At 41.4% G+C, this 12485-nt stretch overlaps 2 protein-coding genes across 2 annotated transcripts in view; both read left to right on the top strand.

The window, feature by feature from the left end:
* Window positions 1–284: 284 nt before the first annotated feature.
* ITGA1 (integrin subunit alpha 1) overlaps window positions 285–12485 on the top strand; it is a 70868-nt gene continuing 58667 nt past the window's right edge. Inside the window, exon 1 of the mRNA XM_041489326.1 lies at window positions 285–406. Coding sequence (XP_041345260.1) covers window positions 379–406 — 28 coding nt within the window. The 5' untranslated portion in view covers window positions 285–378. The remainder of the gene's footprint in view (window positions 407–12485) is intronic.
* Window positions 6252–11012, top strand: PELO (pelota mRNA surveillance and ribosome rescue factor). The gene is made up of 2 exons (XM_041489327.1): window positions 6252–7242; window positions 8374–11012. The coding sequence occupies exons 1-2, from the start codon at window positions 6517–6519 to the stop codon at window positions 8803–8805; spliced, it is 1158 nt and encodes a 385-aa protein (XP_041345261.1). The 5' UTR covers window positions 6252–6516; the 3' UTR covers window positions 8806–11012.

Here is a 12485-nt window from a genome sequence, read left to right on the forward strand (position 1 = left end):
GGGGAGATGTCCCTTTAAGGTCTGCTGCGCTCTCCGAGAGTGTTTAGTGGGGGAGATTTGGCTTTATTTGTACATCCTAACGCTGGGCTAATTCAACGGGGAGGTTTCCAAAACTCAGAGACCTTTAGGGGGTGGGTGGGGGGGAAACTGTGTGCGGTGGGAGGAAGCTAAATTCTTCTTAAACGCGAAGAAGCAACGTAAAGACTGGATAACAAACAGGAAATGCCTAACTCGGCTGCGAGGCGGACGGGCGGTGCAGAGCGCTGAGCTCCACCGGCAGCGCAGCGCAGCTCAGCCGGGCGCGCCGGCGGCAGGACCGCTCCCGCCACCCCTGCCCTCCGCCCGGGCTCCCGGCCCCCGGCTCGCAGGAGCCCAGGCATGGCTGCCTCCTACTGGATGCTGACAGGTGAGTAAAGCCTTGTTTCTGCCTTGTTTTGAAGACTCGGGTCCCTAAAGCAGCCCTGTTCCCGGCGGGAAGAGGGTGAAGCTGGGTAGGGTCTGGCATCCAAGGGACGGCGCCCTCCCGCACAGATCCCTGCTCCGGGAGTGCCCTTCTCGGAGCTGCCGTCCAGCCGCAGGCGGTGAGCAACCGCCTCGGTTTGCTGCTCTCTGGGAACTTTAATCCCTAAACCAATTTTAGAGTCTGAGAGCAAGGGCTGGTTGCTAGATGAGGATGAATGGCTGAGAAGGCATACTATAATTGAATCTGGCTTGGAAGAAACAAATGTATTTGATTTTGTTGGTTTGGTTTTTGGCTGGTTTTGGAGGCTTTTTTTTTTAATTAGTGTAGATTTTTTTTGTTTCCTCTGTTTGGCTTTCAGACTTCTTACTGGTAAAAGGGAAGTAAGGAAGCACTCACTCACTTCAGAAAGATGAGTTCATCCGGAGATGGAATATGTAATATTTCCTTTTAGGGGTTCATTGATTGTTAGTGACTTACTTGCTTTCCTAGAAAAAAAGAATGAAGCAAGTAACAATGTCCCTAGCTAGTCAGTCTGTAGTCACATTTTGGATCTGAAATCAGGGGATTCCTAGAAGTGGGAAAGAAGCTAAGGCAATGCTGGGATTCATGTGCTTGGAAACTTGGACATTGAACTCCACAGCAGCTCTTGCGCAGGCAAGTAGCACACAGTGAACCTGAAGCAGTTCCCCCCTGAAACAGGGGAAGAAATCAATTTCATAAGAATTGTCCAAATGCAGGCAGCAGCAAGTGGGGAAAAGGCAAAACTAGAGTTTTTCCCTCTACCCTCTGTGCTTATTGTGCAAGACAGAAAAGATACTGGAAAAAGTGAAAATCTGAATACAGTATTTGGCGTGCCATATTTAGTTGCTGTTCTTAACTGTCTTCATTATTATTACAGTGGCATACTCCAAAACATGCCTTTGGTTTGTGCTCCTTCAAAGAAGGACACTTTGTAAAACAGCAACAATTTAGTGTGCCACAACTTCCCTTCAGATCTGCAGAGTTACCACTGGTAATGCTGACAGACAATGAATTAATCAGTAATGAAAAAAAGGTTTGCTGTCAGATAGGAAAACATTTCAAGTCTCATCCAGATTTGCCAGGTGATTATTTTTTTGGTGGTGGTATCATGAGGGTTTATTTTTTAAAAGATTGGTGGGAAAGAGAATAGACTTAGAAATAAGAGGAGGCATTACAGATACCAGGTAAAGAATTCAAATTGTCTCTGATAAATAAGGGAAGTAGTCCTATATAAACAAGTCAAAATATCATAAAAATGTGGACAAGGTTTTGTTCACAAAGAGAAATATAGTGGCATTAAAAAATAATTAAAAATAAATTACACTCTGTTCTTCCTTTAAAGAAAAAAAGTAGCAAACAATCTGGCACGTCCTAGGAGACAAAAAGATTCTAGAGTAAAGGAGGCACATAGAGATGTTATGTACATTTGTGTATTTATATAGATTTTTGTTCTTTTTAAATTCAGCTTGTTTTGATGAGACCTCTGAGAATCCTGACTACAGAAAGTCTGACATGCAAACAGACTGAAGTGCACAGTGAATTGAGAAGCCTGATAAGGGCTGAGTAAAATGATCTATGACAAAAGACTGAATTAGTTAAGCTTGTCTATCTAGTAGAAAAAAAACTAAGGGCAAAATGTTCAACATTTCAGATATATCTTTTTATCCAAATATTATTGCTGAGGATATTATTCCAGATGTCAATGTTTCTTTGTTTTGTGAGAGCACTCAGTCATGACTTTCCACATCACCTATGTTGGTTTCCAAAGATATTGATGAATACTTGGTTCTGCAAATCCAACAAAGGACAAAAAAAAATCAACATAACTGACTAAGATATTAGGGAATGTTCAGAAGAATTTTCTTACTCTTCAGGTAAAGAATTGCTCGGCTACCAAAAAAAGCCAACTCCTTTCTCTTTCACCAGGACTTTGATGAAGTTGGATGAACAGCTATAAGGGATGGCTGAGTTTACTTCAGTAAACTGGCCTCTATGTAAGTGATTTGACTAGGGATCTGCTGAAGTTTTCTCCAGCCCTACATTTAAACAGCTAAGGAATGAAGAAGTCAGTTTAAAGGGTTTCCATTACTTTCAAAAGCTTCTTCACTTAACAGTGTTATGCAAAGCCTGTTACCTCCTGGACTTCTCTCTTTACTGATGATGGTCTTGCTGTACTCATCTTTATAACAGAAAAGATAAAGGTAAATAGATAAAGACAGAAATGTATGCAGAAAATGAAGTGGTCTTTGTTTGGAGTCTGTAGAGGCAGGACAGCCACAGGACAAAGGTAAAGCATGAAAGAGGTATTTTCTCAAGTTTCCCTCTCCATCTGTCTATTTTATCTTCCTCTGCTCTTGCAACAATAATGTCCAATATTTCTTAGCAGACTTTCCCCTACATCAGAAATTCTTTCCCATTAGTTTTTCTTATTCAGAATGTAAGCATGTTTGCATAAATTCTAGCTAAAGTGGCTATAATATGGAGGAGATGGGATTTCCTATGAAAATGACCTCTTCTTGTCTAAAATTTGTACATAACCCACCTTCATAAAGTAGTTGACTAAGAACTGAAGATATAGGGAAGTGTCTCAAACATTTTCAGAATAATAACCTTAGATAACCAGCATGGCTCTTAAACCCCTAAGAGTACATGCTATCACCATTTTCCTTTTATCTTGCATTGTACTTAAAAAGGTCCAAAAATGGATGTCAAATTTCTGCAATTGTTAATACCAATACAACTGTATTTACAGAGTGATTTATTGCAAGAACTCTTAGGTCCTACACATAGTTTCATTCTTTTACCAAGGCAGGGACAGGCTATGGAATTTTGAACTCTTATATTAGAACTGTAGGAAGAGTTAAAAGTACCCACTTGCTTTGACTCTACCATCATCAAATTCATCTCTCTCCCTGTCATTAGCAAAATTAGAATGAACTTAGAAACTTCTATGGTTCTTAACTTTTTTGAGGTGTTTTTCTTCTACTACTCATACTTTGACATACTCAAACAATACTAATATCCTATATTTACTTTTTTACCAGAGTAGTTTTTACATCATCTCCAGTAAGTATTTTCCTTTGTAAGTTGACAGTGGTCCTGCTGATAGTGGGTAAATCCATTGAAGTTTACATTTGCCACTAAATATTTGTGGATCACTGTTCACAACTCTATAAATCTTACAGCTTGCTGTTTGAGAAAAGACCACATCAAAATATCTCTATCTACAACAGTCAATTGAATATTTTGAGAGGCAACTGTTTCAAAGTTGGTCTTTCTTCTTTGGTTGTGGTTTTGTTTGTTTGTTGTGAGTTTTTGCTTTTGGGGTGTGTGAGGTGGGGTGTGTGTATGCATACATGTGCATTATTGTGGGGTTTTTTAATGTAGCAAGTCACCTATTTTCCTGAATTGAATGTTTATTTTCTACTGGATGATACTGGATGCCAACTTGCAACCTTTATCTAGAATATATTGCATCTCCAAGGATATGAGGCTGCTTGTAAAAACTTGATTGGAATGAATAAGCACAGAAAAGTTTGTAAATACACAGCTTTAAAAGAATAAAAAGTAAAATACATTTTAATGTGAAAGTCAAATATGCACCACAGCTACTTTTTCTTGAAAGAATAGCATGAGGTCAACCTTTGGAATTTTATAGTTGCGAAGAACGTAAAGAAGAAAATTTGCCATAAATTCACCATTCAGCATTTATATAGACAAGTGAAAGGAACTCTGAAAGTAAAGTAGAATGCACACTCTCTCCTAAAGAAAAGCTGAATGCAGAAGTTCCCTGCCTCTGTTTTTGCATGAAAATGTTAATGCAAAAGTATTATTATGCACAAGTTAAACAAACAGTTACTTACACATGTGCTTATGTTATATTCCCTTGGGTGGTCCTACTTGATTCTGTGAAACTATTCATGCTAACAGAGTTAAGCATGTGTACTCACAGGAAGAGAGTCTGAGGTCTGATAAATAAATCCTATTATGTAATATCTGATAAAGTTGTTTTTACACCAGTATCAAGCTCAGGGAAAAGGAACGCACATTACTGGGCCAGATCTGAGTTCACTGTCCTGTCACAACTGACCAGAACTGGATACTTCAGAGAAATTTATAGGTACACCATAGTGAGAGATATGGGATTATTTTTGCTCACAGTAGCCTTGTATCTCATCAAATTCTTGACTCCAAAGCCTTTCTAAGTCAGCAAATTCCATAATCACAGTGAGTTGTTTTTTTATTTAAAAAAATAGCTAATAGAAACCAGAAACTTCCTTGTGACCACCTTCTCATCTGTAAGATGCCCTCATGCTTTTCTGTTACTAGACCGAGTGTGTAATTATTCCAAACTTATCTGTTGCAATTGCCCTGCCACACTTAGTATGGCACATTAGTGTGCCTACCTTCTCAACCTATTTTTATTTAATCATTTCTCATGCAAACATTTTTTGCTACTCTTCATTCTTTCCCTTGTTCTAAATTTGCAACATTCATTCTTAAATGAAGTTTTTAATGTTGTACGCTGTTTCAAAAATAAGCTACAGAACTCAGAACTGTAGAACTATAGATTTTTAAGGGGTTGAAATGGACCTTAAAGATCATCTAGACCCACCCTGCCATGGGCAGGACAATTCCCACTAGACAATTCCCAGCTTTCTCAAGGCTATGTCCAATGAGTTCCAGGGTTGGGGAAAACCACAGCCTCCCTGGGCAACCAGGGGTTAGGCACTATTCTAGTGTGTAACCACCTTCAAAGAAAAATTTCTTCCTGTTATGTAACTTAAATTTCCCCTCTTTCAGTTTGTACCCATTACTTATTGTCCTGTCACTACAGTTCCAGATGAAGAATCTCTCTCCAGCTTCCCTTTTCCCTGGCAGATACTGGAAGGTTGCTGGAGGTCTCATATATCCTTCTCTTCTTCTCCAATATTCCTCCCTTCTTGTATAGTGATACAATTTTTCATTATTTCTGGCTTGCTATATTCGTTTAGGCTGCAAATTCAGCTGTGTAGTGACGGTACAGGTCCATTTTCTTTGCAGTATCATTGAACTTTTAGCAAGGCATCTTATTTCTCTATGTCAACATCCAGCTTCGTTTGAAACGTGTTTATCTGCCTCTCTAGCACGTCAGAACTGGAAGGAAGCCGGTCAAGGTTCAGCACTGGCTGAAGTGTAACTTGCAAATTTAACCAAAACCTTTTAAACCGGAATTCAGTTTAAGAGCAGGGTCCAAGTAAGAGGTCAGGTTCTGATGCTGCCTGCGCCCGGTTTTCATTTCCACGGGTGACGGCCTCGCCCCGCCTCAGGCAGGCGGCGGCTGCTGGGGGCGGCACCCCGCTCCCCTGGCTCCTTGCTGCTCGCTGGACCACGGCGCTGTACCTCTCGCCTCTTTTGCCATCTGTGCCTGTAAGTTTCCACAACCGCTTGGCTTTGGCCGTTCGGTTTTGGTTTGGCTTTTTCCTCTCGTGTTTTGAAGCGTGTGGCACGATGTTAGGAGACTTCAGGAGTTTGGACCGCCGCTGTGAAGTGCTGGAGGGGAACGACGAACGCGGGGGCGCCCCCCTCCCGGCGAAGCAGTAGCCGACTTCCAGTGCTCGCAACACTCGGCAGCAGCACGGCTGCTTCCCAGTCCCCCGCCCTCACACCGCCCCGGCATTTTTCCTTCCGCAGGATGGAGCCTCGGGACGCGCCGCCAGGTTACCCGCGCGCAGCGCCCCGCGCATGCGCCGTGCCTGCGGTGACCAAGAGGGGCGGGGCGGGGCGCGCCCCGGCGGCGCCTCAGGAGGGAGCGAGGTCTGTGCGCGTGCGCCGAGGGGCGGCCGGGGATCCTGCGCCTGCGCGTTGGGGCCGGCGGCGGGCGCGCGGAGGAGCGCGGGGTGTGGGGTCTCCGGGGAGGCCGCTCGTGTGTCCGTCAGTCCGTCCGGGAGTGTACGGTCCCGCCGGCTCCAGCCCTCAGCCTTCCCTCCCGGGGGAGGCCTGCAGCCCGCTGCCGCCTCGGCACAGGGGGAGGGACGCGAGGAGCCGCCAGGATGAAGCTGGTGAGGAAGGACCTGGAGAAGGATAATGCGGGGCAGGTGACGCTGATCCCCGAGGAGCCTGAGGACATGTGGCACACCTACAACCTGCTGCAGGTGGGTGACAGCCTGCGCGCCTCCACCATCCGCAAGGTTCAGACCGAGTCGTCCACGGGCAGCGTGGGCAGCAACCGCATCCGCACCACCCTCACCCTGTGCGTGGAGAGCATCGACTTCGACTCGCAGGCCTGCCAGCTGCGGGTCAAGGGCACGAACATCCAAGAGAACGAGTATGTGAAGATGGGCGCCTACCACACCATCGAGCTGGAGCCCAACCGTCAGTTCACCCTGGCGAAGAAGCAGTGGGACAGCGTGGTGCTGGAGCGCATCGAGCAGGCCTGCGACCCGGCCTGGAGCGCCGATGTGGCGGCCGTGGTCATGCAGGAGGGGTTGGCTCACGTCTGCCTGGTCACCCCGAGCATGACGCTTACTCGTGCCAAGGTGGAGGTGAACATCCCCCGCAAGCGGAAAGGGAACTGCAGTCAGCACGACCGGGCGCTGGAGAGGTTTTATGAGCAGGTGGTGCAAGCCATCCAGAGGCATATCAACTTTGAGGTGGTGAAGTGTGTACTGGTGGCTAGCCCAGGCTTCGTGCGGGAGCAGTTCTGTGACTACATGTTCCAGCAGGCAGTCAAGACTGACAACAAACTTCTGCTGGAGAACAGGTCCAAGTTCCTACAGGTAAGGATCTAAGCAGTTTCCAGAGTGGGTAAAAAGAGTCTTGAGAGTTGTGTGTGTTAGTAAAAGGTACATGGGAAATAAACCATTAAAAAAAATTCCTGACTGAGCATCATGAGGAAATTATTATCATGCCTCCCAAAGCATAAAGGAGTTTCATATAGTATAAGGATGGTTCCCACCTAGCACACCTTAGTGTGGAGTAGGGAAATTTCAAACTCCCTGTAAAGGCATATTTACTCTTCAATTAAGTGTGAAGTGCAAGTTGGAAAATACTTCGCACTGTTACTTTGTCACACTGTATAGCATGCATGTTTAATTACAACTTTCCAAAGATATTTTTATAAAAGTACCTGGATGTGGTATAGGTTAGTTAATTTTGTATTACCAAAATTAACTAGAATTTCATTGTTAGTTTTGTACTACATAGTTAAAGGCTGTGCGTTTTTCCTTGTTTCTTAGTTGTCTCTGGTTGAGTGGGTGTGGGTTTAGCCTTATACTGAAATAGTCATATTCAAAGCCTAAAATCATTTTATTAGGATACTTACATTATTTTTAAGTTGGAGTAGGCCTGGGGTGATCTTGGGGCAGGGATAGTGAAGTGAGCCCCAGTGCTTAATGGTCCCAGTACTTGAGAAACCCAGTGCACCAAGAACCCTCCTTTTCCACATGTAGCAAAGTGATAACAGAGAGAAGTTTTAATGTACTTAACAGCTTTGCAATCATAATAACTGCACAGGGTTGATGCTTTTACACTATACACCTGCAGTGTTGAGGGTCCTTCCTTTTCTTGAATGCTTTAGAAAAGAGGTTTAGGCTTAGATTTCAGTTTCTTGGTAGTTTCAAGTAGCCTTACCTTGGGAGCTGTTGAGCTCGTGTGTTTAATCCAGGCTTTGAACAAGAGAGGCAGTTTTCTTGTGCTGCTTGAAAGACAGTTTAAGGGATTTGATATACGCTTTGGGCTGCAGGATAGACTCAGAAAAAAATCACGTGTGTTTCAAGAAGGAGATAAGTTCCCCAAATAATTATCTAGATTAATACTATGTATCATAGAGGGTGTTTGTGATTAGTTAATCAAGAAGATGGTCCTTTTTCTTCAAAAACACCAAACCTTTGACTTTGTTTTCACTCTAGGTCCACTCTTCCTCAGGACATAAATACGCACTGAAGGAAGCGCTCTGTGACCCAGCTGTAACTAGCCGTCTTTCTGACACTAAGGCAGCTGGTGAGGTCAAAGCCTTAGATGACTTCTATAAAATGCTTCAGCATGAGCCTGACCGGGCTTTCTATGGCCTGAAACACGTGGAGAAGGCCAACGAAGCCATGGCCATTGATACCCTGCTGATCAGCGATGAGCTTTTTCGGCACCAGGATGTGGCCACACGTGCCCGATACGTTAAATTGGTAGACAGCGTTCGGGAGAACATGGGCACAGTACGCATTTTCTCCAGCCTCCATGTGTCTGGAGAGCAGCTGGGCCAGCTGACAGGAGTGGCAGCTATCCTGCGCTTTCCTGTTGCTGAGCTCTCTGACCAGGAAGATGAATCTAGCTCTGAAGAGGATTGATAACAGTGACTTCATGCCACAGTTTTTTTTCCATGTCATGTTGAAATGACGTTAAAGGTCCTCCCAACCTGAATACTACGTGCAGATGTACTGTAACATGTAATTTAAAAGTTTTAATAGTAAACATATACATGAATATATATAGCTTTACTCAGCACACTACTTGATATCTGATGTATGGTAATAATTATTGGTATGTTGTGCTGAACTGACTGTTTTTGCAGTTCTGGACCACCAGCAGTACAAGAAACTAATTTGGCTCCCCAGTGCTGCTTAGTCTGCATGTTAAGGCAGACTGCCAACTTAGTGAAAAAATAGTAAACTAACCAGGAAAAATTGATGTTAGACTATTTCTGTTCAAATGCTTGAAAAAGTATTGTGAAACAAATGTAAACTTCTTGGAAGACATGTCAACAGTGTGCTTGATCTTCACAGGAGCTCCCTGTTCTTCGTAAGGTGTCATAGGAATTGACAAAGGTCAATATCAAATATTAGGGCTTTGTGTGGTGACGTAAGTCTAGCCATTTAAATATTTCTGTGAAGGACTTCAAACAGTCTTTTAGCAACAAGACCCTTTATATTAACCATTTCTTTGCTAACACAGTAGTAGATGCAGGACAAATGGTGACTCTCAGTGCACCCATTTAGTTATATTTTTGAATGCTGTTACCTTGGAGATTGTCCTGAAGACTAACAAGGTGTCATTGACTGTATTCTGCCAAATTGGCATTATTTAGCACCCAATTCTGAGAAGGTGTAGAAGAAACTTAGAAAATCAGGACTTTAGTTTCCACAAGGAATCTTTTGATAGCAAGTAGTTTAGGTAGCTTCATAATCTGATATTCTATTTGCATATTTCTTTAAAAACATAACATAAATGGTGATACAGAAATAAAGATGGCAAAATTATAAATCAAACTTCAACTTAAGATAGTGGCAACTGTAAAAGTGAAAACTACCTTTTCAATTATTGGATCAGCTCAAAGTACTGAGAGCCAGAAAGAGCTCTCTTTCTTCTCTGGGCAGTAAATCTTAGGTTGAGGAAGCAAAAAACGCTTTCAGATTCAGACATAACCTGTGGTCGTATTATTTCAAACCCAGGTTTGATGATATGGCTTGTGTGTGTAAATCGGCATTCCTTTTTTAAATGTGATGGAAGGTGAGAAGAGGAACCACAGAATAATTCTGTAATATGGAAAGTGTTGTAAGAGTGGAACATTAAAAAATAAAAGACCAAAACTTCTAGTCTGGGTAGAATAGTTTTAGGAAAATCATTTTTAAGGATAGTCCCCTATGTTCAGGGGTGCCAATCCTTTGGATTTAATACAATCTATTGGTAGCTGAAACATCAATCTGACAGAGAAGTACTTTTGGATTAAAGCCATCTCCCCTCTTCTACATCATCCACACAGTCTAAGAAATTCTTAAAAAGAACTTGTATTAGAGCTGTAACACCTTAATTCTTCTTTTGCTGAAGAAAAACAAGCCCATTAAGACACTTGTTTACAGTCAGCTTGCACGCAAATTGTGTTATTTGAGCGTTACATTTGTCTTGAATGGTGTTGGGTGCCACAAGTCATAGAATGCTCAGGTAGGCTTTGTTTAGCAGTTAAGACTGCTTAAATTAAGTTGGTTTTTTTTTCAATTTGCCTAAGTTTATTACACTCTTTTTAGCTAGAAAGCACCTTGATTACTCTTATATCTAGTTTAATGTTAAAAACAGGAAGCAGGGAAAATATTAATTATAGGCAGCAAATGAGGGCCTTAAATAAACTTGTATCAAAAAAAGTCATTAATTTCTCCAAGCTTTTATAACATAGGATGGTACAGTAATATATTCCCTTTTTCTAAGTAATGCCAGTTTGTTGCAGCTGAATACAAATGACATACTCTAATTTGTAGTGCGCCAGAAATTCTTAGTTTTTCTCAACAAACTCTCTGAGAGACAATCACTGTTCTTTGGTTGTGAGATGGATTGCTGTTTCATCAGAGCAGATTGGTTCCAATTATTTCATTGTAAAGCAGAAGTTATGAAGAGTTTTTGCTGATTACTACAGGATTACAATGGCGTTTTTGTGTTTTGTGCCTGTAGTTATCATCAAGGAAAAGAAGTAGCCATTTTGTTGCATTTTTGTTTCATCTGCTAAGAAAATGTGACAATAGTGATTCTTTGAATTATTTATCCTTAGAATTAAAATTCTGCATTGGCTAAATTGTGTGTAATTTTCTTTTTTTTTAGCTATTGCTATCATGTTGTTATGTCTCGAGAAGTATGGAAGGGTGGATATATATATTTTTTTAATTTTTTTTACCTTTTTTTTTTTTTTTTTTTTTGGTAAACATTTTGTTGTAAAATAAATATACAATCACTATGTATACAAATGCATCCTGTTGCAGGAAACAGCTTAAGGGCTTTCTTTGGTATTGAAAATGTGTTCAGTGCTTGACCTGGCCAGTTTCCAGGGTTGCTAGTATCTTCCATATTTCAAGGAATTTTGAATGGTTGGAAGGTCCATACTGACAAAGTTGCTTGCTCAATGCAGACCTTAGTTTGTGTGTATAGATAACACTTGCACAGAAGAGGCATGCTATCAGCATATCAAAGGAGTGAGTGCTAGAACCATGGGAAAATATCTTTTCTGTCTGTTGTTTGGAACTAAACTAAAAAATGTATTTTGAAGTCTGTCCATTTAGTTTAGGATTATATTCTGGCATAATTCTGTGAATTAATAGTGTGGTTTAGCTTCCAGTTTTTCTGTGTTCAAAATGAATGAAGACGCATTGTAGGACTTCCTGAAGCTTGTTACATTTGGTAGGAAGAAAGCTTTAAAAAGTATGAAATTAGATTGATCATGAACCCTGCTGTGCTAGACAGTGATTTAAATAAACTTATTCAGTTATTTTTTTGCCTCTCTTGCAAATTTGTATTTTGGAACAGGCCCCAGTCTATTAGTTTTGTCACCTTTGGCATTTAAATCCACTTATCATGTATGTTTTTTGTGGTTGTTAATCAGCTAAAGCTTGGTGCAAAATGCAAGGTCACCACCAGCTAGAGACCAAAATAATCCTGCTTATTACAAGGCAAAATAAAAGAGAAATCTTTCAGTAAAATTGTAAAGCATTTAACAATATTTGATTAGGGAATTCCTCATCTCCCTCCTCTTGTCTATACCCTTGTATAAGTAAAATGTTAGTAATAAATGATCTTTGGACCATCAATGTAACAAGAGCCCATAGCTCTTCAGTTTAATTTGTGATGGGACTAGACATGATGTTTTTAAAACTGTGTAAATGTCTACATTTTCATTTGCAACTGTTCTCTCACAGGTTAAGTAGCCTTGAATTTTAAACCTAACTTACCCTCCGAAAATTTCTTACAACTTCTGAGCTGCTGACCTTGGTTTGCCTTGTTCAGTGAAGGTGTATTATAGCTCAGTTCTCATTGAACTGATATATCACTTGAGCCTCTCAAATTTCTTTCTGAAAGCTGGATTATAGGTCTAGAAAAATGTATTCATATGCATGTGTATTTTAGATCACCCAGTCCATTCACATTTCTCTGGGACTTTGTAACTTTGATAGAAGCTTGTTTCATAAAACAATAGACACTGAGTTTTGCAGGAAAAACCCCCATATTGTCATAATGTGTTACTTGAACCCATATTTCTATAGTGTGTAGT

This window comes from Pyrgilauda ruficollis, unplaced genomic scaffold (genome assembly GCF_017590135.1).
Source record: "Pyrgilauda ruficollis isolate IOZ18807 unplaced genomic scaffold, ASM1759013v1 scaffold92, whole genome shotgun sequence".
Lineage (NCBI taxonomy): Eukaryota > Metazoa > Chordata > Aves > Passeriformes > Passeridae > Pyrgilauda > Pyrgilauda ruficollis.